The sequence below is a fragment of the Diuraphis noxia genome, unplaced genomic scaffold (genome assembly GCF_037042655.1).
Source record: "Diuraphis noxia isolate RWA-SAM2 unplaced genomic scaffold, SU_Dnox_SAM2 contig0001, whole genome shotgun sequence".
NCBI classification, from domain to species: domain Eukaryota; kingdom Metazoa; phylum Arthropoda; class Insecta; order Hemiptera; family Aphididae; genus Diuraphis; species Diuraphis noxia.
In genome coordinates this window covers 72,882,275-72,902,960 of record NW_028301711.1, presented here as the reverse complement: position 1 = coordinate 72,902,960, position 20,686 = coordinate 72,882,275, and the positions used below count along the sequence as shown (strand labels likewise).

Here is a 20,686-nt window from a genome sequence, read left to right as displayed (position 1 = left end):
GGATTTTATCGATTGGAGTGACGGGGCTCAGGGTTATATCGGTTTCGAGCGCAGCTTACGTTAATGATGATGGAATTAAAATAATATAATTGTTGTTGTCGAAACTCGTCGATTGCTATCGTTGCTCCAATAGTAGGTACTCATCTGGTACTACTATAACATTTATTACGACGCACACGAAACGTCGACGAAAACAAAGATGATAATAATAACAATAATTATAACAACCTGCGTTGTTATGATTAACTCAACAGGTACACAAACGTCATCGACGAGACGAAGATAACGACGGTTTATAACAATAACGAATAGTATAATGGACTATATTATAGACATTCATGAAAATATAATCATCACAGATTTCTGACACCTTATGATTACCTAACCTATGTATTACTATATTATAGTAGAGCCGTATAAGAGTAGTATGGAAATTATAGAAACTTAAAGGAATATGTAAGAGTAACCCAACCTATAGAAGTATAGCAGAAGTGCGTGAATATAATATTATTACATTGTGTTGGACTACGCGGACGTAAAAGACTATATCCCCCGCCACGGTTTTTGCGCAGTTGCCGTATCACCACCGGACCAGCATCAGATGGTCTCTCGGGTCCGGTCTGGTGTGGTCGACGCGACTGTGATGACCCGTCTTGATGACGCCCGCAGTTACCCACGATGGACGAAAAAAAATCGTACACCAAAAACGCGACGGACTAAACAACTTACTATATAGGTACTAATAGTTACTGCTTCTAAAGTTCTACTACAACAACCACTACCTACCTAAGTACCTACTACAATAATAATAATATAATGTAATATAAATTCTACACCGTACAACCATCGTTGTCGCAGTCTTCGCGTTTGTTGTTTGTCGGGCGTGAGCGTGCGTGCGTGTGTGTGACGGCGGTCGGGATCGTGTGCGTGAGCGTGCGGGCGACCCACCGACTACGTACGCGCCGCAGTGGTTGCATCGTCGCGTTCGCAATCAGTTCAACGCCAACCACACAACAGCGAACACGCAGTCTGCCGCTGGCAGCTCTCTCACCGTCCGTCAGTCCATCAGATCGCTTGTCACTCTCCCCGCTCTCGGCCCCCCTCAACCCACAGACACTCGCCGACCGACCGTCACCCCCGTCGCTCGACACGCGCTCTGTCACTCGCTGTCCGTCGTCCGTGTCGTCGTCATCATCGCCATCTCCCTCTCCGGCATCGCCGTCGCGCGAACCTAGAGAGAACAGCCGAAAACCGTGCCGAGTCTCTTTCCGTCGCCGGTCGTACGCCGCAACACTCTGACTCTGCTGTTGCAGTGCCGTCAATCACCCCCCCGCACCCAATTTTCATTTTGAAAATACCCAAAAATCCTTTTGCCCTCACCGGTAGAAGACCTGCAGCGGATCATCATTCACGTCACCCTGCAAGACCGGCCACGCGGAGTGTCGACCGATCTTCGCTGTACCACTGTAAGTACGATTCACTACACTATTCCAATATAATATTACATATTGTGTATAACGCTCTGCCGGTACACTGTATACTGCCCAAGTAGGTTTATCATAATACCGCGTATCACAATATTGCGATGACATCGTTGTACCGACTCCGACGATCTTCTGATTGTTATCTCATTATATTTATAACGTTTTTTTTCCCGACTTTTCGAAAGTCCCTCGTATTACTCCTCGCTCTCTCGGCCCGCGCCGCCTCGCTGCTCGCTCCTACCTGGTAACGTCGCCGCCGCGGTCTTCCGCCACGAGGAACGAGAGAAAGTATAATATAATAATAATAGCGTACCTACATATAGACCATATATATAGTTAGTGGTAAAAAAAAAAAAACCAAACGAATAATAGAACTAAGTCTGTACATAATAATATAACAATAATCATAATTATTATTACTGTTTTAACGATATTTCGTGTTGTTTTATTGTGTCGAGTGATTTTATTTCTGGGTTATGACCAGCGTAATATACCGTAAAAGTTGCCGAATAAGGTTTTTTTTTTTATTTATCAATAGTATACTGCCCACCTACTTAGGTACCTGCCCATCTGAGCATTGTAGTCTTGCGTATCTATATTATAATAGTTTGTCATGCATAATACGCAATGGCGTAACTACAGTTTTGATTTCTCCGCTGTGTATGTGAGTAGGTATGGTGACCTGTAGCCATTCGACGACAATAATTATCATTTTTAGTTATCATACGTTCGCTTTATGCCTCTAAAATGTTACAAAATATTATGTGACGATACGCGACGGGTAACTTTACCTATGATGAACCACATTATAATATAATGTTTACCATAGCCAATAGGTGTTTTACTCGCATCACGTACGCCACTGCCGCCGCCGCCGACTGCGTCTATTGTGTCTATTATTCGTCAGCAATAGTGTGAGCCGGTTTCAAGGGTAAGTCTGCCGCGTGCGCTAATTTATTCCGGTTCGCCGAAAACAGGAAATCTCTCGTCGTCGAAGCTTTTTTCCCCACCGACCGATCGCAAGTCGCACTCGCGCCGTACCTATGTCATGTTGATAGCATCACCACCGTCGTCGTCGTTTTGGCATTTCAAAAAAAATAAGTCATATCTTTTAATATTCTTGCTCACCCGCTCCCGGTGCCCACTAAACTGCGCGCGAGCAATGAGCAACTGCCGTACTTTTGGAAAATTATAAAACGTTCTCTCAAACACTTGGAATACTACATATGGCTCTCAGGCCCAAGTGATGGGAATTTTTTTAAAAATTTAATTTTCTTTTCAGCTGCACCTTAATTCGATATCGTCACCAACCAATTAATCCATTATTATTAGTGTCGCCTGAATATTATAAATATAATATTGTATTGCATTGCTGTACTTATCGCAGTACATTATAGATAATAAAATAATTTTATTTGTGCATTATTATTATTGCTATTACTATTGTTATGATTATTATTATTATTATTGTTACCTAATAAACTTTCAGTCGAATGATGCCCCGTGTGCAGTTTTATTTGATTAGTGCATCAAACATTCAAACCAGTTATAATTGGGACAGTTGTATTCTAGACTTTAACCACTATTATCTGTTATTAGTCTAATGATAATTATTTACGATTGTAGGTATTATAATATTATAACGGAATCGGTTTTTCATTATGAATTTGTTGAACGATTTCGATTAGAAATAGCAATCTGTCCGTCTAATGTATCTAGACTCTTTTTAGTATATACCTACCGTTATATCGTTTTGCAAACAATATTTATTTTTTCTGTATGTTGTCATGTCGTTATGTGGATACACTGGAAACTTCATAACTATTCAATACGTACGCTGTAAAATCGTCGAAATGCCACGAAAAACATTATACATTTACTACGTTTATATGATTGAGTTAGAACGGTATTAAAAATGTAAACCGTTTTAAAAGTTAAAATGATCGCACTATGTAGTTTATGAATTTCAAACCGTTTTAACGCCATCATATAAACGTAGTAATATATTGTTATAATATGGGCGAGAATATGGGTAACTTAAGATTTCATCATTTAGTGAATATTTTCGAATCGAACTGATATCTGTATATCAAATAGGTATTAATTTTACCTCAATTGCTAACTAATTTATAAGATCCATATGGATCTAGGGTCTGCAGCTTTGAGGAAGTGCTCAAGGTGCTGGTTTTTCAAATGTTCAGCAATTCTATTCAATTTCATCACCTTAATTATATGTTATCGTACTTTTCCTACAAACTAATGCCCGTACATAATGAGACTATGATTTTCTATAAAAGGGTTTGCAATAAACATTTAATTTATAGGTAACCATCTTATTAAAAAATGATCCTCCTCCATTCCGGCTTAATGTGCAGTTGGTATCGCGATCTTTTAAATTATTAAAATTAGTAATTCACTTGACAAATACAAGCCCGACTAAAACAAATATTTGCAAATATTACACTGAATTTTAATTTTACGTCATAAATTATAAGTATATGGTTAGCATTGTCTAAAAAAAATTATTAGTACCTAGATACCTATTAATTTTGTTATTACTATTAAAGAAAATAATTGTGATTTATGTAAGTACTTACTGGATTAAGTAGTTTCTTATTTGCATATGACTTGTTGTTTACCTAATTAAGTGATATTAATCTAATAATTTTACCTTTATGTTTGGTAAGTACCTAACAATTAGAAAATAGGTACATATTGCATTGTCTATATAATTCTGCAGTATCTATTTCCCAAATTTCTAATGTTATCCATGTATTTCTAAAAAAACTCAAGTGTAGTATAATAATACTCTCAAGTCAAAGGTTTATTGTACCTATTGAATTATATTTTAACCATTCAAATGCAAATAAAACAATGTTTTTAAGTAAGATAACTAAATCTATTAACCATATCCGTTAATTTTTTTTTAAATAAACGTAGTTGGTATATTATAACATACAATTTTAAAAAATGTTGGTTTATTTTACATAGAGAAGTTATTAAACTCTGTTGTATCTATTTGTTTTTAATTAATAAATCAAATTTTATGTTGTACAACTACAAGTGTTGGGTAAGTAGGTAAGTTACCTTTAAAAAGTGATGAGGTAATTTTACTTGTTAGAGATAAAATTAACCAAATTAAATAATACTCAATTAAAATCAACTAAAAACAAAAATTAAACAGTTCATGAATACCTATATTTTTCTCTGTCATATTATTTATCTTCTTACCAATAACTTATACAATAATTGAATAAATCTATTGTTTATACTTATTTAAGTAATTTGGAATTTTTTTATTTAAAGTGCTTACTTTTAATATGTATTAGTATTTAAAAGATATTTATTTCGATTCAATTTTAAATAGCAAGTGTTTTAATTAAACAAAATTATATTCAATTATGGGTAAAATATTGAATTATTTTTATATGGGATTAGTATTTCTGTGAAAAACGTTGAAGATAAACATTTAAACCTAAAAATAAACTATTTCCTGTTTCATGACATACTTTTATAGAATATTTAAATTTAGAATGCTGTTTAACCTGAGAATAAACCGTAGGGAATCCATAGAAATTTTACTTGGGTTCTAATGGTAGGTGATAAAAACACGTCTGAAATTTGGATTTTGAAATGAATTCTAAAGAGTAGCCTTACGTCGGGATTTTTTCATAATTTATGGCAGCACTGCTTATTGAATAATATATTCTATAAATAACCAATACCGCCATAAATAATGAAAAATAAGAATATTCCGATTTAAGGCTACTCAAAAGAAATTCATTTAAAAATCAAATTTTTCGTACCATTTTGAGTCTAAATTTTATCACTACCTACTTAATGACTGAATTATACATTTTTTTAAAAAGTAAAACTATATTATTTAGTTTTATCTAGTTATGAGAAGTATGTATTTTGTGGAAAACTTTTGTATAATATTCCCTTCATAAAAATAGGTTGACATTAATCATAATTTAAGGTTGTAGATATACATCTCATTTTAAAAATTGTATACAGGGTGTTTCTTTTAAGTGGGTACACTAATTATCTCAAAAAGTATTTACTTTTTTCAAAATATTTTTTTACATGGTTTCAAGTTGTTAAAAAACTTATAAAATTTATTTTTAAATATTTTTATCCTTATAATTTTTTAAGGTTTTTACTTTTTTGAATGACAACATAGAGTTTTAATTTCATATTTCAAAGCAGAATATTTTGCTAAGTATTTTGATTCATAAAAATCGAATTTAGGGTTAGTAGTTTTTGAGTTATAAGTATTTAAAGTTTAGATTGACAGAGTGGAGTGGTATGGGGTTACCCCGCAAAATGTTTGTCCATTACTCCGCTTGTCTAAACTTTAAATACATATAACTCATAAACTACTCGTCCTAAATTCGATTTTTAAGGGTTTTTATGAATCAAAATACTTAGAAAAATATTCTGCTTTGGAATATGAAATTAAAACTCCGTGTTATCATTCAAAAAAGTAAAAAACTTAAAAAATGATAAGGATAAAAAATATTTAAAAATATAATTTTTTAATAAAAACGTTGGTTTTTTAACAACTTGAAACCATGTGAAAAATATTTTGAAAAAAGTAAATACTTTTCGAGATAATTAGTGTACCCACTTAAAAGAATCACCCTGTATTGCCTTCATACCATTATGTATCTTACCTTATATAGTAGACTATGGTTTTTTTAAATATATTCTTTTTAAAATAATGAGATTTCATTTATAATTATGAAAATATATTATTATAGCTAATCAAACAATAGGCACCAACAGTAAGGGTCTATTAAATATTGTATGAGATTGATATTTGATAAATTTTGCACCACTCTATTAAGTTTTTCAAAAATACTCATTAATTGACTAATATATCTGTTGAATACATAAGTATAGAAATTTGTCAGTATTGCTCACTTAAATTATAAAAATTATTTAGTTAAAATATTTCTTATATTGAATTTTTTTTTTTAAACAACCGGTATTAATCTATAACCTAATACGTTGTTAGGAAAAAAAATTCTAGGCCAACCAAATTGTTTAATTTGGCTTATTGTGGTGAGGTGGTTGGTCAATGTTGTTAATGTATATTGTGGTTTAGCATCTTTCAACGTTGGTAACTCTAGCATAGACAACCACACTGGTTTTTCATAACGAATCCTCCCCCTTTCACACAGGTCGATCAAGATCAAAAATAATCCCAAAATAATGGTCCTAGTTGCCAATGCTTCAAAACAAATAAAAAAAAAAGTTTCATTAAATTCCAGGGACATATTACAAAACAATAGTGTAAGATATCATCTCAACCAGAGCAACTAAACAAACCTATTTTTATTAAATTTAAATATATAACGTGTAATAACCTTTATGAACATTATATATTAAAATTTAATCTAGTCATATTTAATTAAAATAACCATTGGAAAATAAGTTTTACTGACTTGCATATTATTGAAATAATTTTTGAAAAACAACAATCATTGATTAAATGATTATTAAATAAATAATCTCTTTATGTATGTTAAACAAGTATAAAATGTTACAACAATGATGTCAACACAGGATACATATAGCATAATGAATAGGTCAGTCAAGGTAATTTACTTTTAGATTGTAACTACCTATTGCATTTTGTTAATGTGCAATAATAAAACATTTATGAATTCTTGTGGTTTATAAAGATCTCCTTGTATGTGTTATAGCCTTTAAGTTAAATAAATTGATTTTTAAATTTATATTCTAAATAGTTGGTAAAATAAATAAGATTTTTATACTCTAAAACTTCTAATTTGGAACTTATAACCACCACCTTATATAAAAAATAATGAAATTAAAGAAATTTAAATTTAAGTTTTGAAACAATAATAGTGCCTAAATAAAATATTTGCTTAACTTTTTACAGATTTTTAAATTATTAAATTAATAAGATAAACATCACAAATCAATTCATAAATAATTTAATATTTCAAATAGTTGTTTGACAAATTGTAAGTTACACTCATATCAGACATCAACTCATAAGTCACGATTTTATAGATAATATAAAAATGTTATGTTAAATTACTTAGTGTTGATTTATATGTACAAATATGTACTGTCTCTGGGTGTTCTGTATATACAAGGTGATTCTTTTAAGTGGGTACATTAATTATCTCGAAAAGCATTTACTTTTTTACATGGTTTCAATTTGTTAAAAAACCAATGTTTTAATTAAAAAATTATATTTTTAAATATTTTTTATCCTTATCATTTTTTACTTTTTTGAATGACAACATAGAGTTTTAATTTCATATTCCAAAGCAGAATATTTTTCTAAGTATTTTGATTCATAAAAATCGAATTTAGGGCTAGTAGTTTTTGAGTTATAAGTATTTAAAGTTTAGATTGGCAGAGTGGAGTGGTACAGGGTTACTCCGCAAAGTGTTTGTCCACTACATATATATATATAATGATGGGATATTGGCGTAAACAAATAATAGAACTATTTGTAAGAATTCTTAATTTTATCTCAAAAATATATTATCTAATAGACAATTATTAATAGTGACTGATTTATAACTAAAAAGGATATTTCAAGTTTTTAAAGGAAGTCTGTTGGCCCAATTGACTTTGATATGGTAAAGGTATACATGCATTTATTTGTATAAGAATAGAATTTCTCATTATATCACATAAAGATTCTAAAGATAAAGTTTTATATTTTTAACTTTAATTTTAATTGTATTGCTTGTTTTGCAATTTAACAATTAAAATTTTTTAAAATATTTTAGGCCTACAGTTATTATATTAAAAAAGTTTCTGACCTATGTTTCAGTGGCTTGTTTACCAATGTTTGGTTATCTTAGTCTTTAAATGCATTTTATGAAATCTTATCGTCATAAAATAAAATTTGAAAGCTTACTGATTACTTTTAATAAAATACTTACAATAATATGTAATCCTATTATATTTAATAGATTTTATCATAGTTGATGTTTCATCTTGTTACTTATTTCTGATGACTATCAGTTGTAACTTATAATTTTCATTTTTTTTTCTACATTTAAAATCATTTGAATATGCATTTTCCACCGAGTTTTTCACTAAATTAAATTCAAGGTTTGAAGTATGTTACTATATTATATGTAATGCATTTTGATTTAATTTAATGTTAAGTTCAAAAAATAAATAAAATTATTTTTATAATAATTTTGATTACCTTTGTGAACTGTTGTAGTGTAGTAAATGTAGAAATATGGAATCATTATGCAATTTTAAAATTAAAGTTTAAGTAAATAATTTATCATATATTGTGATGTATAATTATGTAAAATTGATCAAGTAGGTAATTTCACAATGTTTTATGATTGTCAACTTTTGCAATTAAAAGCTTTTAGCTTATTGAAAAGAAATAGAGTTAGTTTAAAAATTTAATTTTTATATCTTATGAATTGCATTTTTTAATATGTAGATGTTTATGTGTCAGATTACTAGTGTTATGCAAATAATTGTATGAGTTGATAGTTAAAAAAATTAAATTAGGCACTATCCTACTTTAGGATAGTGTAAATTATAATGATATGAATACCTAAATAGTCAAGTTTGTTGATTTAGTAAAAAATAATATAGTTAAAATAAATAGGAATTTTATTTATAACTTATGGTTGACTACTTCTTAAGTAAGTTTTTTTTTGATGAATTAATAGTAAAATATAATTTCAGAAAATTATATAAATGTTAACTATCTATTTAGATAGAAGGTACTTTTTATCCTCGATTAATCTATAGGTATTTTGTTATAAATATTATTACTATTTACTACTATTGATTTTAATTTTGAAAATAGTACCGGTAGGTTTAATAAATAATATTACTTACCTTATTCTAAATTACTTCCATATAAAGAAATAAATTGCATATCATTATGGTGTAATCATGCATACAATTTTTATGATCATATTATTGTATCAAAGGTAGAATTATATTTGTAGACTTTAATTAAATTTCTAAATAATTAAAAAGTGAATTAAGAAATATTCATAAGTCTAGTGTCTAATTTATTAGCTATATTAATTAAGTCTATAATGCAGATAAAAAAAAATGTACAAATACTATGCCCATGATCTACTGTATGTTTTTATGAACGTATTTCAAGTATATTTTTTTTATTGCACTTAAAACTGCATAAATCATTTACGGTAGTTATTAAATTATACAATTATTAAAAATGCAGCTATTATTGTATATTAGTGATATCACCTATTTATATTTGTGTTACATTTAATGTGACAATGTGTGTAAAACAACTATGGATTACTCAATATTGTAAAATTTCATTAAAAATAACACGAGAGAACAATTACTAACTCTGAAAAAATACTCAATATTGTCTAGGTATTTGCTAAAAATATTGTTTTACAAACTCATCATTGGTTTTTTCAAATTTTTAGATTTACATATGAGTAAGTCAGGTAGGTAAATAGTTTTTTTTAAATAAAAAAAACATTCTCGGTAGTTAATATTTCAAATAATAATTACTTAATAGTTTCAATGAATTTCACTTAAACATTTCTTGTTATGTATTACAATCTAGTATCTAAAACTATTATATAGATCATAATTGGTTTTTATAAATTAAATATACTAACTTAACCTGATATTGATAATTAATATCAGTGTTGTTCAAATCCCATTACTTATTTTGAGTTTTGGAGCTGAAGATTTTCTTCAATATTCAACATGAATTTATTGTTGTTTCTAATGGCATTTTTAATCTAATTTGTGTTTTAAGCGTCTTTATTAAATTTTTACTTTAAGACGACTTTATTATCTTTATTTTAATTTATTTTACTCTAACAGTTTCTGACTAGTCTGACTACAGAATTTATTTTTATTTGCTATTAGTGTAGTAACCAGTAAACATACACTTTGATTTACCATAAGCAATTGAGTGTCTTTGTATGTTGTAAAAAATGTAGCTGTGGATGATTAGACATTAGTGCGTGTACTTTCATTACAATTAATTCTGAGCTGGTAATTGTTCATTATTGTGCGTTTAATTCATAGAATAATAATAAATATTAAATAATATTATTTCAAAAAACAACTTCACTTATATCTTAATTCTAGAATAAAAAACACCAAGTATAGATTAATACTGCTATACTCCGTGCTATACCTATTACCTAGTACTATTTGTAATATAGTATAATTATATTAGTATGGTTTTTCGATTTCCAAGATTAGTAATATACATCCCGTTTTCGAAGTGGTATGAAATTAAGGTTGTTCGTAGATAGGTAAGGCAATTTTTTTAAATACATTTTTTAAACGATAAACAATTTTCACTGGTCGAGAAGTGAGAACGATCGTGGCCGAAGGGGTAGTTAAGTCTGTGGATAAGTGATAGTCAGATTCGTCGTTAGACATCTTTCGCCCTAAAGAAAACATTTTTATGTCGCTCTTCTTTAACGACGGGCTTGGTGATAGTAGGCCTTATAATATATTATGTAATATGGATGTATGTATATATGTATAGTATTGGCACATAATGAATTACTGCTTTTAATGTCATCCGACCACCGGTGTTGCATTAATTATTGAAATTTAAGTTTAAAACATTTTATAATCAGACAGCGCGTGCGTGTGGTTTTGCCGGTTTCATACCTATCCATCTTATGGCCATAGTAAAGTATCGTTTAAATTTAAATTATTTAATTAATTATAATGTTAGGTATTATATTACAAATATTGAGTGGTGTTACACCGAGTCATACGTTCTTACAACAGATAATATACCTATATGAGATGTTATCAAGCATGCTTACTTCTTATTATTTTTTAATTATGTATTTATACAAATTCTTATTTTTCAAGTATTTTAAAACACTTAAATTTTTTATAGGTACCATTTTAAGATTCTTCTTTGTCAATAAAACTACTTGAAAAAAAAATAGAGCTCCCTTTTCTACTGTAAATTGTTAAGTGGAAGATTTTATTGAAACGTCAAATGCATATAAATCATAATTTGAGCTTGTAGATCTGAATTATTCAACCTCTTATACTAAGAACAATTATACTAATGAATGTTAATAGATATTTTATACTAATTGTTATATTTTTTAAGTTATTGTAACCCTTAAACCTCATAATAATTGTAATACTCGTATTATCTTCTAAATCTATTTCTGTGGACTACTATCCTCAGTAAATAAGGTTTATGTACATATTATAACTGAAGAGGACTCCACACCCGCATTCGTTGTTTGTCTTAAAGTGTAAAACTCTACAGTGCGTAACTACTTACAGTTCACGTTAAGACTAACTTTAATATTAGAATTGATTGACCTATATTATCAAATTTAAAGTTACTTAATAACGTTGTTTGAGTTATGTTATAAGTGTTTTTGATATTTTAATTTTGAAACGAGTTTAGCGAACGCAGTAATCTTTCTTTACGCATTACGATTATTTTACGACGTATAATAATAGTACGTCTTTCCGCGTTCGGTAGATGGATGTTTAGCAAAAGTTAACGGAATAAGTTTGGACAAAGATATGGGTTAGATAATATAGATATAGGTAAACGCTTTATAAATGTAAGGTACATTTGAAAAATTCTCAGTCTGCTAAATCACTTTACTTGACAATCAGAACTATACTAATAAGTGTAAGGAATATGCTTTATTTTTAGCTGAGCGGCAATATCGCATAATACTACTAGCTAACGATTCGCATAAGTCCTACAAGTTGTAATGATGACCCTTACTCTAACCGTGTTTATTCGTAACCAGCTAGTGATCAGTCTTTTAAGCTTTCCGCTATGCTTTCCGTGATATGACTATATTGGAGGTCAGTTTTATAACATAATATTAATAAAGTACCGGTATACATATATAATAAATTAACTAATATTGAACGTGCGAATTACAAGTCATGAGTATTTTTAAATTGTTATGCATTACACACGTATTTAATTAATTTAAAAAATTAAAATATGATAAAAACTAACATTTAATAATTTGTAATTTTACGATTGAAATCATTCAATGTAAATTTGTTGTTACATATACTTGTAAAATAGAAATAATAAAATGGGACACATGGTTCTAAAAGAACTCAGAAATTACTTGTTCTAATTTAGATTTTTGGATATACATCAGCATGTTTAAAAAAAAAATTATCATTAATAATTTATTGTGAAAAAAGGTTGAAAGAATGATAGAATTTCCTAATTTTCTCGCACAACTAGAATCAAATAAAAACTTGATATGGATTTAATTATAGGTTCTTAAGGTAGACTTTAGAGAGAACTGTTTTTATGTACCTACTTACATCTTTGTTCACGAAATGTCAAATCGTCTTAATGAAAAATATTCTCCTGAATTCCAATTTTGTTGACTCTGGAGCAAGATTCAGTTGTCTACTCCATCACTCGCGAGAGTCTGATTTTCAGTTTGGATAGGTGTGTTGCATAATCAAACTTAACACGTTGAATTATTGTGCCCCTTTATACACTCCCATTAATCAAAAATGAAAGAATTACAAGTAAAAATTACTGTATTATATGTTTATAATATCCACATTATAATTTCATTATAATTTCTCAATCAACTCGAAATTTAAAGTAGTACAGGCGTACAACTACACTTCTATGCGGGCTCTCATTTTTAATAAAACTCGAGTACATTATTGTGTAGGTACCTACACGATTGTATGATTGCAACCGTGGTACAACGCTCGTGTACAACTGCATAATCGAGATGCTCTCCATAATATATAAATATATACATACGTGCATGCCATTGTCTTTGTTATAATAATAACTGATAAAAAATTATTATGTGTCATTATTGTTAGAAAGTAACCCTCACGCATATACCTACCACCTACAATAATTATAATTTGATCAATAAAATGCTGACACAAATCTATAGATATCATACCAGCTTCTAAACGGCGTTTATCCATCTAAATTTTTTTTATTGTCTTTTGTGAGTCTTGTATCTAATAGATATAATAGAATCTCGAGGAATTTGTGCAGATGTGAAGCACGATCACCAGTCACAGACCGACCTATAATGTGTTACTGTTCTATGGTTATGCGTAAGTTAAGCTCATCACCACACTCTGATGTCGATCTTAAACATTTAGAAGTTCGACATTCAATCTTATTTGAAATTTTTTGCCTATTTGATTAGTTTTTCATCTTGGCCTATTGAAAATAAATAAATAAATGAACAATAATTGTACCAAAAAACTAATTTTCTGTCCTTCGTTTGTATGTAGTACAACACTCACTATCGTGTTATACCTACCTTATTCGTCTGTAAGTTTGTCGTATAGGACTTCCGATAATTTAGAACTATTCAGATTGTTCGAATTCAGACTTAAATGTTGCCCAAATATCTTAATAAGGTTTGAGGTTTTCGTTGGTCAGACTAGTGTGTTCGAAACCCACACATATCCCCAATAATTGATCGAAATGTATTGTTCCATATGATTAATGATGATTGTTTTTGTGTGTTTCAGGTTGTGTGATCGCATATCCTTTACAGCATCGTATTTATAAATATATTAATATTATAGACGATATTGTCGAAGCCATACGATGAGGGTGGAACTGGAATCTGCCGTCAAGTTTATAATTTCGATGCTGCGCGCGGGACACCGGTCGAAGCTAGTGCGCAGCAAGGGCGACAAGTTCTTTCTGGAACCCGAGATCGAGATGTTACAACTGTCGCTATTAACCGTCATGAACCGTCAGTACAAAGACTTCTGGTTCCCCGAGTCGCCAAACCGCGGTTCCGCGTACCGTTGCATCCGGATCAACAAGGACAAAATGGATCCGATCATCGCTCGTGCCGCGGATGCGTGCGGCCTGTCGTGCCACTTGATTCGTGCGTACTTGCCCGACGAGCTCACGTTGTGGGTGGACCCGTCCGAGGTGTCATATCGCATCGGTGAGGAGGACGGCAGCATTTGTGTACTGTATGAGGGCCCTCTGCAAACACCGCACGATATGGCCACCGCACAGCCAGGCCGGCCTTCGTCGTCATCGTCGTCTTCGTCTTCGGTGTCTACGTCCCCCGGATCGTTGTCCTCGTCCTCGCCGCCATTCAACAGCAGCCGCAACAGCCATCTTCATCTCCAGCATCAGCAGCAACAGCAGCACCTCCAGCAGCAACAACAGCAACACCAGCAACAGCAGCAACAACAACGACAACAACAACAGCAGCAGCAACAGCAACAACAACAACAACAGCAACAACAACAGCAACAGCAGCAGCAACAGCAACAGCAACAGCAACAGCAGCAAATACATCAGGCCGACGGAATGGGTTCGTATTCAAGCTACACGTCCCCGGTCAAACCGTCGAACGTGATAACGTTCGTGCCGCCCACATACGGATCTCCAGTACAGTTCGTACATTCACCTTACCAATCGTATCCCGCTTTTATTTCAAGTTAATTTTAGAGAAAACGTATTCACACCGATTCAAAAGGAAAATGCTTATTTGATGTGTATTTTAGTGTTTAAGAATGAAATGAAAAAAAAACCTTAAAAAAAAAAAAAAAAAATAAGAAGCTTAAACATTTAGATTTATATTATTTATTAGGTAAGTACCTATATATATTTATTCAATATATTATATGAACAATACATGTATAAAAGTATACGTGTTGGTAAGGTTTTATTTGCAAACAAAAAATAACATCGTAACTTATACGCAAAGCACTCGGTACATTATATTTTGACCATTGATTACAGTGATCTCACAAGTCTTTAAGAAGTATGTTGTATTTTTGTAATAATATGAGCATAGGACGTTGAATTATTATTATTATCGGAGCCCCGTCCCCCCTTTCTCGAGATATAGCCTGTGGTTACACGTTTTGCTATAATGATATAATGTAGGTGTCTAAAACACAATATTATGATTCTATTATTATCAAGTTATACTTATCTATTTGTCACCTTTACTGCAAGGGGAAAAGAATAACGATAGTGGAAAAATCTCCTAGCCTTACCCTCCCCAATTAATTTTTATGTTTTGTGCTGAGTGCTTACTTGAGACAACTGTCAAATGTTGTAAGGTCTTGAAAAAATAAAACTTTAATAAAATGAATATAGGTAATAAGAGATAAGAGCTGCTGAGTAGACTGGGTTGTGTAATACGTTTTCGAAGAAAATCGTTTGTAACCATGTTTTGTTTTGTATAATAATAAAATCTATCTATCTTGTAAGTGTATATGTGTGTGTGAGTTTAGAATTTTTTTATCGCTGTTTAAATAAAATTATAATAATATTTATTATTATTTCATAAAGAATATTAAAAATGTTACATAGATGTACCTCTAGTTTAAAAGGCTTTTAAAAATACTGAGTATTAAAAACATCCATTTTTTCATTTCGTTTAATAGTTAATATAGTTTATATGATTCCCAAGCTGAAAAAAATTAAATGTTATGTCGAAAAAGAATAACATACCTATTGTAATGTTAAGTTATTATAATTGTACAACATGTACACACACAAAATTAATTTATTAATATAATATTCTTCAACCACTACCACCACCACCACCATCGCGGCCACCATCTCTCGTCGTGCAAGTCTGTAGCAGCCACCAATATTATTTTGTTTCCCGTTTCAAAAACGCAATTTTTTTGTTTTTTGTTGAACGTGTGATGATTAAAATATGTTGTTCATGTCGGTGCGCGCATGTATGGTCAATTACTACTAGACTTAAATTTTTGTCATTCGACCGTATATATTATACTATATTAATATGATTTTATTTTACATTATATACTGTTTGGTAGTGACTCGCGGAGCATTTCGTCAAACGAATGCGTCCACTTAATTTTCCGATCAAAATTTATTAATTTATTGATTATTAAAAAATTAAAATTATATATTGTTCCTCTAATGTTAAACGGTTTTTTTTTCATCTCAAGGGTATGCGCAATTTGTGCATTAAATGAGATACGAGCTCGGAGACCTACTGGCTAAATAGTTACGTTTTTTGCATTCTAATTTATTATAGTTATAATTGCATTTGTATTGGCAGAATAAAGTGATTACGCGCCAGCGATTAAAAGGATTCATTTTTCTCATTCCACAAAAAGTTAAAAGTAAAAAAGATTTAAAAATTACGCGCAACTACATGACGAGTAATGTATAAATATATTCATCAGAGTATGATTTTTTGCAAATAATTTGAGACTTTTACTTACTCATATTTTATATAATCGTTTGGTCAATTAAAATTTGTATTTATATTTAACTATATTATTTTAATTATGTATATTATTATCTTCGTTTTAACTATTAATTATTATTGTATTTAGCTCTCACGAATGGTTTCTCGTGTTAATTAATTTTTTTAAACTGATCTAACGTTTGCTAGTCGTTATATGATAAATTGATAATATATAATATGCAGGTGTAATATATTATATCAATCAAAAGTATGTTAAAGGGAAATCACGTCGCACGAGGTTTGGGAATAGATATGAGTACCAATATAATATACTATTATAATTTCATATTTTGTACAACGCACCAGACTCGATGGCAGGGGGAGTCTCCATATATTAAGACCTTGTAAATGTATTATAGTAATTGTAGATATTTTGCACTGATCTCTCTCTCTCACACCCCCTCCCCACTCTATCTCACTCACTCATTCTCTCTCTCTATCTTTTCTTCTTGTTTATTTCCATGTAGATAGGCAGGCAGATAGATAGAGAGATAATAGTCATACAATATTGTAGTTTAGCCATTTAATATATCCCTTGTCGTTGCGTTTAAAGTATTTAAAATCGTTTCTCGTGCCGGGCGACGTCTTCTCGATACTATTAACCATATATAAATAAACAAAGTTGTGTGATACTTAGGTTTATTGCATACATATAATATACGTACGATTTATAATATCATAATATGTGTATTATGTTGTACTTGAACAATTTTTGTATCAAACAATAATGAACCTATATAATTGGCCTATATATTAAAATATATACTATTGTAATTTTACTTTTTTTTTAATATTTATATTTATAATTGACCAAATCGTTTTATAATATATTGTGTAAGTATTTAATGGAAAATTAAAACTTTGATGTATATTTATACACATTACTCACCTTAACCTAATATCCCAGTTATACGAATTATATTACAAACCACGTGTAACGGAAACGTGAATTTTAAAAAATATCCATGTTGATCTGTAAAATATTACCTAAACTTATTATGCTGGATTTGTTTTTCTCCATACCATATCATGTACTTTTTTAATGTTTACTTACCCATCAAATTTACAATATTGTTTTTAAGCCCAGTCTTCTTGTGTTATAATATATTATATTATGTAGTACCTGTACACATTATTATTATTATTATTATACTATTATTTGATTTTTTTTTATATTTTACTTGTCCAAATATATAACTGTTGTATTTCGAATGCGCCATGATATATTGTATTTAAATATGTACGTGTATAAGTTTTTTTTGCTTCCTGTTATAGGTTTTAAAGTTTAATAATTTAAAACATTATAAATTATAATAATATTATTATTATTATCATCATTATTATTATTATTATTATTATTATTATCGGTGTTCTCTCAACTTTTGAATGTGATATACGTTTTGTAAGATGAAAAATAATAAAAAATACCAATTATAAATTGATGTATAATTTAAAAAAAACCTTTTTTTTATTTTTTTGCCTACAATAATTCATTCTCCGAATGTGATTGTAAGATTACATAGTGTGTATCTGTACTTTATAGCTGCAGGCCTGCAGTTAAGAAAATATAATATTTACTTAAAAAATTATAGTTAGATGTACAAAGGTATTGAAATTCAAAATTAATATGTTGCAGCGAGTCAGCGATTATAATTAATATAATGCATTTCTCGACAAAACTGGACACGACAAAAACATCAAGAAGCTTAATAATTATTATATTATTCGTTAAATAGCTTTCCCAAAATGAAGCGCTTGATACGATGAGAATCGAACTAGGGCACCCGCAAGTAGGGGCAGTTTCCCCTCCCCTCGGACTTTCTTTTCTCTACAGTTTTCACTATTTAGTGTTTCAGGTCAATGGTCACAATAATCGTATAATATTACGATCTGTGTCGTACAAATAGTATCCAATTAAATCAATATTAAATTTATGAATATATTTTTTCCGCATGAAAGTACTTAAAATAATGTTATTATAGCGGAGAAAACTGATAGAGTTCCTATTGGACGATATTTTAATGTATTAACAGTAGTGTAAAGTAGGCAAAAAGAGCCAAGTGAATTTCAAATTATTTTAGTTATTTTCTTTTAGGTTTCTATTATCTATATTAAATTTAAAAAATCATAATATTCAAATAGGACCTACTACTTACCCTACACATTATATTATAATATATACTTACATACTTTATTATAATAATATGTACAGTTGGATATTGTTTAAGGATGACCTTGGAGGTACGAAATACGAATACAATAAGCTTATGATGCTTATACCTATACTGCAAAACAGAAGTTAATTAATTAAATGTAAAAAAATTAAAAAAAATTGAATAGATAAAAATTATTATTAAAAAAATTTAGTAATTTGGTATAAATATACAACATATTGTTGTTAGAAATTGGTTATGAGATTACCTGCAGTATACCATAATAACACTTCTCTCAAAAAAGTGATGTATACGAACTCAATGACCCGGGAATCAACTAATAGGTACATAAAGCAGGTCTCGGGAATCAACTCGCTACGGATACTATACACCTAATTACAGGTAATTACATACAGTTAGAATATCATAGCACGTTTGGTTTATGAAAAAATTGAGTCCAAGAAAAATATGTAGATAGGTATAACATATATTGTAAACCTATACCGTACCAAGTATATATATACAGGGGATTCTTTTATCATGAGCCACTCATTATTTCAAAAAGTATCAAGGTTTTTGAAAATATTTTTTACAAAATTTCATGTTGTTAAAAAAACGACGTTTTTATTAAAAAATTATATTTTTAAATATTTTTTATCCTTATAATTTTTTAATTTTTTTAGTTTTTTGAATGACAACCTAGAGTTTTAATTTCATATTCCAAAGCAGAATATTTTTCTAAGTATTATGATACGTAAAAATTGAATTTTGGACGAGTAGTCTATGAGTTAAGTCTTAAGTATTTAAAGTTTAGTGAAGTGGAGTAGTGGACAAACATTTTGCGGGGTAACTCCGTACCACACCACTGTCAATCTAAACTTTAAATACTTATAACTCATAAACTACTCGCCCTAAATTAGATTTTTATGAATCAAAATACTTTAAAAAAGCGGGTAAGTCGTGGATGTCGCTCTGCTGTACAGTAGGTTACTGTAATGGATGGGATTAAATTTGAATGCAATCATGATAGGTATCATTGTATACGAAAAACGATTCTGAACGGAGACGATTTGTCAGTCTAGGATATATTACATTTAAATATTGTCATATATTCTATTTTGAAACAAATATTTAATTTTTCAATTAAGACGCATTTTGCATAAGGCATGGTTAATCAATTAGTGTAGTTATCATGTAGTTATCATAATTCATAATACCTTATATTATCATAGATATACTAATACCTGGTTTGAGGATAAATCGTTATCATTACGCGATTTCTTAAACATTTAAAACTCAAACGCTCAAAACATTTTTCCTATAATGACGCTTCAAATTTTCTGTATAGCTATTTGAATCAAAACTTATGGAAAACTTGGTGTTAAATTTTATAACCTTAGATATAAATACAAACAATATTATGAATTTTGAACTTCAAAATAATTTGCAAATATTCATGGTTTTGACGAATTGTTGTCAATATTTGAAATTAAAATGCTTATAAAAATTTAATTTGAATTTCCGGTGGACATTTTTTTTGTGATAAAGATTGACAAATTTGTAAGGAATCTTGTATTAAATTTTCAAATCTTAGATTTAAAAAGAAAATTTTTTATGAATTTCTAGCTTATAATAATTTGCGAATTTTCGTGATTTTTACGTATGTTGTCAAAATTAAAATTTGAATACATGTAAAAAAAAAATTGTGGCTATACATTTATTTTATTTTTCAACTGCTATTGTAAAAATATATTATGAGCCTTGTACTAAATTCTCAAATCTTAGAATTAAAAAG

The 20,686-nt window shown here is 29.6% G+C and overlaps 1 protein-coding gene across 1 annotated transcript; it reads left to right on the top strand.

Annotated features, from left to right (window-relative positions):
- The first annotated feature begins 914 nt into the window (after positions 1-914).
- On the top strand, positions 915-18,180 carry LOC107171534 (uncharacterized). The gene is made up of 2 exons (XM_089215708.1): positions 915-1,466; positions 14,004-18,180. Exon 2 carries the CDS (start codon positions 14,083-14,085, stop codon positions 14,941-14,943), a length of 861 nt encoding a protein of 286 aa, XP_089071834.1. The 5' UTR covers positions 915-1,466; positions 14,004-14,082; the 3' UTR covers positions 14,944-18,180.
- The last annotated feature ends 2,506 nt before the right edge of the window (positions 18,181-20,686 follow it).

Bases quoted from the DNA above. Each gene is read 5' to 3' on its own strand.
- LOC107171534 (XM_089215708.1), top strand. From the start codon at position 14,083: ATGAGGGTGGAACTGGAATCTGCCGTCAAGTTTATAATTTCGATGCTG.